The sequence below is a fragment of the Leucoraja erinacea genome, unplaced genomic scaffold (genome assembly GCF_028641065.1).
Source record: "Leucoraja erinacea ecotype New England unplaced genomic scaffold, Leri_hhj_1 Leri_1586S, whole genome shotgun sequence".
Lineage (NCBI taxonomy): Eukaryota > Metazoa > Chordata > Chondrichthyes > Rajiformes > Rajidae > Leucoraja > Leucoraja erinaceus.
In genome coordinates, this window is record NW_026575876.1 from 17,501 (window position 1) to 20,000 (window position 2,500).

Here is a 2,500-nt window from a genome sequence, read left to right on the forward strand (position 1 = left end):
AGTAGAGGCCATTCGGCCCCTTCCAGCCAGCACCATTCGCCATTCAATGTGATCACGGCTGATCATCCCCAATCAGTTCCCCGTTCCTGCCTTCTCCCCATATCCCCTGACTCTCTCTCTCTCGCTATCTTTAAGAGCCCTATCTAGCTCTCTCTTGAAAGAATTCTCTCCAGAGAACCGGCCTCCACCGCCCTCTGAGGCAGAGAATTCCACAGACTCACAACTCTCTGGGTGGAAAAGTGTTTCCTCGTCTCCGTTCTAAATGGCCGACCCCTTATTCTTAAACTGTGTGTGTGTGTGTGTGTGTGTGTGTGTGTGTGTGTGTGTGTGTGTGTGTGTGTGTGGCCCCAAGCCTTTAACTTAGAATTGTGTGTGTGTGTGTGTGTGTGTGTGTGTGTGTGTGTGTGTGTGTGTGTGTGTGTGTGTGTGTGTGTGTGTGTGTGTGTGTGTGTGTGTGTGTGTGTGTGTGTGTGTGTGTGTGTGTGTGTGTGTGTGTGTGTGTGTGTGTGTGTGTGTGTGTGTGTGTGTGTGTGTGTGTGTGTGTGTGTGTGTGTGTGTGTGTGTGTGTGTGTGTGTGTGTGTGTGTGTGTGTGTGTGTGTGTGTGTGTGTGTGTGTGTGTGTGTGTGTGTGTGGCCCCTGGTTCTGGACTCCCCCAACATCGGGAACATGTTTCCTGCCTCTAGCGTGTCCAAACCCTTAATAATCTCATATATGTTTCAATGAGATGCCCTCTCATCCTTCTAAACTCCACAGAGTGTACAAGCCCACAGCCGCTCCACATTCTCTCAGCATATGACAGTCCCGCCATCCCGGGAATTAACCTGGTGAACCTACGCTGGGCTCCCTCAATAGCAAGAATGTCCTTCCTCAAATTAGGGGACCAAAACTGTACACAATACTCCAGGTGTGGTCTCACCAGGGCCCTGTACAACTGCAGAAGGACCTCTTTGCTCCTGGACTCAACTCCTCTTGTTATGAAGGCCAACAGGCCATTGGCTTTCTTCACTGCCTGCTGCTCTGTATTTCGTCAATATCCAAATTGATCCCGACCCCAAATTAAGGAGGAGAGGAGAGGAGAGGAGAGGAGAGGAGAGGAGAAAAGAGGAGAGGAGAGGAGAGGAGAGAGGAGAGGAGAGAGGAGAGGAGAGGGGAGGAGAGGGGAGGAGAGGAGAGGAGAGGAGAGGAGAGGAGAGGAGAGGAGAGGAGAGGAGAGGGGAGGAGAGGAGAGGGGAGGGGAGGAGAGGAGAGGAGAGGAGAGGAGAGGAGAGGAGAGGAGAGGAGAGGAGAGGGGAGGAGAGGAGAGGAGAGGAGAGGAGAGGAGAGGAGAGGAGAGGAGAGGAGAGGGGAGGAGAGGGGAGGAGAGGGGAGAGAGAGGAGAGGAGAGGAGAGGAGAGGAGAGGAGAGGGGAGGAGAGGGAGATGGGAGGAGAGGAGAGGAGAGGAGAGAGAGGAGAGGGGAGGGGGGATGGTGGTGGATTTTTTTGCCCGAGGTCTCGGCGTGCCTTACCGCTCCACTGCCACGGCGGTGAGGAAGAGACTGCTGCTGTAGATGGCGCTGAAATAGAAGAGGCCGCTCAGCGGGCAGAGGAACGGCGGGAGAACCCAACGGCTCCCGGCTGCTGCCTCTAGGATCTTGAACGGCAGGAAGAGCAGGAAAGCCAGGTCGGAGATGGTGAGGTTGATGAGGAAGACCAGGTTGGGGCCTACCTGGCTGCGACGGGCCTTGTGGAGGAAGGCAGCCAGAGCCAGCAGGTTAAAGGGCAGCCCCGTTAGTAACGCCACCGAATAGACAGCCACGTGGATCTGGTTCTTGTATAGCATGGTGCAATGGCATCACACTCTGCCGAGAGAAAGGGGGGAGGGGAGGAGAGAGATAGGACAAGGGAGAGCTTCAAAAATCTCATCTCTAATTCCCATCTTCCGACCAACCCCTTTTGTGAACATCGCACTTTTTTTTTTTAAATTGCGCTTTCTGTTCAAATGAAACATTAAATTCTCTCCTTTGGTGTAGATAGGACAAGGGGAGAGGGGGGGAGAGGAGAGAGACAATCATTTAGCTCTGCGATGTTACCACCTCAATACAGTGCTTTAATAATCTCGGCTGTAATTCTGATCTTCCGACCAACCCCTTTTGTGGACCTCGCGCTTTTTTTTTAAAGATGCGCTTTCCGTTCAACAGAAACATTAAATTCTCTCCTCTGGTGTAGATAGGACAAGGGGAGAGGGGGGAGAGGAGAAGACAAATGAGAGAAAGGGGAGAGAGGGAGGAGAATCGGACAAGGGGAGAGGGGAGAAAGATAAGAGGACAAACGAGAGAAAGAGGGGAGAGAGAGAGGAGAAAAAAGAAGGAAGAGAAGAAAATGGGAGAGAGGGAAGAGAAGGGGGAGACGAGAGAGACAATCATTTAGCTCTGCGATGTTACCACCTCAATACAGTGCTTTAATAATCTCGGCTGAAATTCTGATCTTCCGACCAACCCCTTTTGTGAACATCTCACTTT

The 2,500-nt window shown here is 52.3% G+C and overlaps 1 protein-coding gene across 1 annotated transcript in view; it reads right to left on the bottom strand.

Moving 5' to 3' along the window:
• The window catches only part of LOC129715992 (free fatty acid receptor 2-like), a 10,103-nt gene extending 8,177 nt beyond the window's left edge, over positions 1-1,926 (bottom strand). The window contains exon 1 of the mRNA XM_055665875.1: positions 1,508-1,926. Within this exon, the coding sequence (XP_055521850.1) occupies positions 1,508-1,821 (314 nt within the window). The 5' untranslated portion in view covers positions 1,822-1,926. The remainder of the gene's footprint in view (positions 1-1,507) is intronic.
• Between the last annotated feature and the right edge of the window lie 574 nt (positions 1,927-2,500).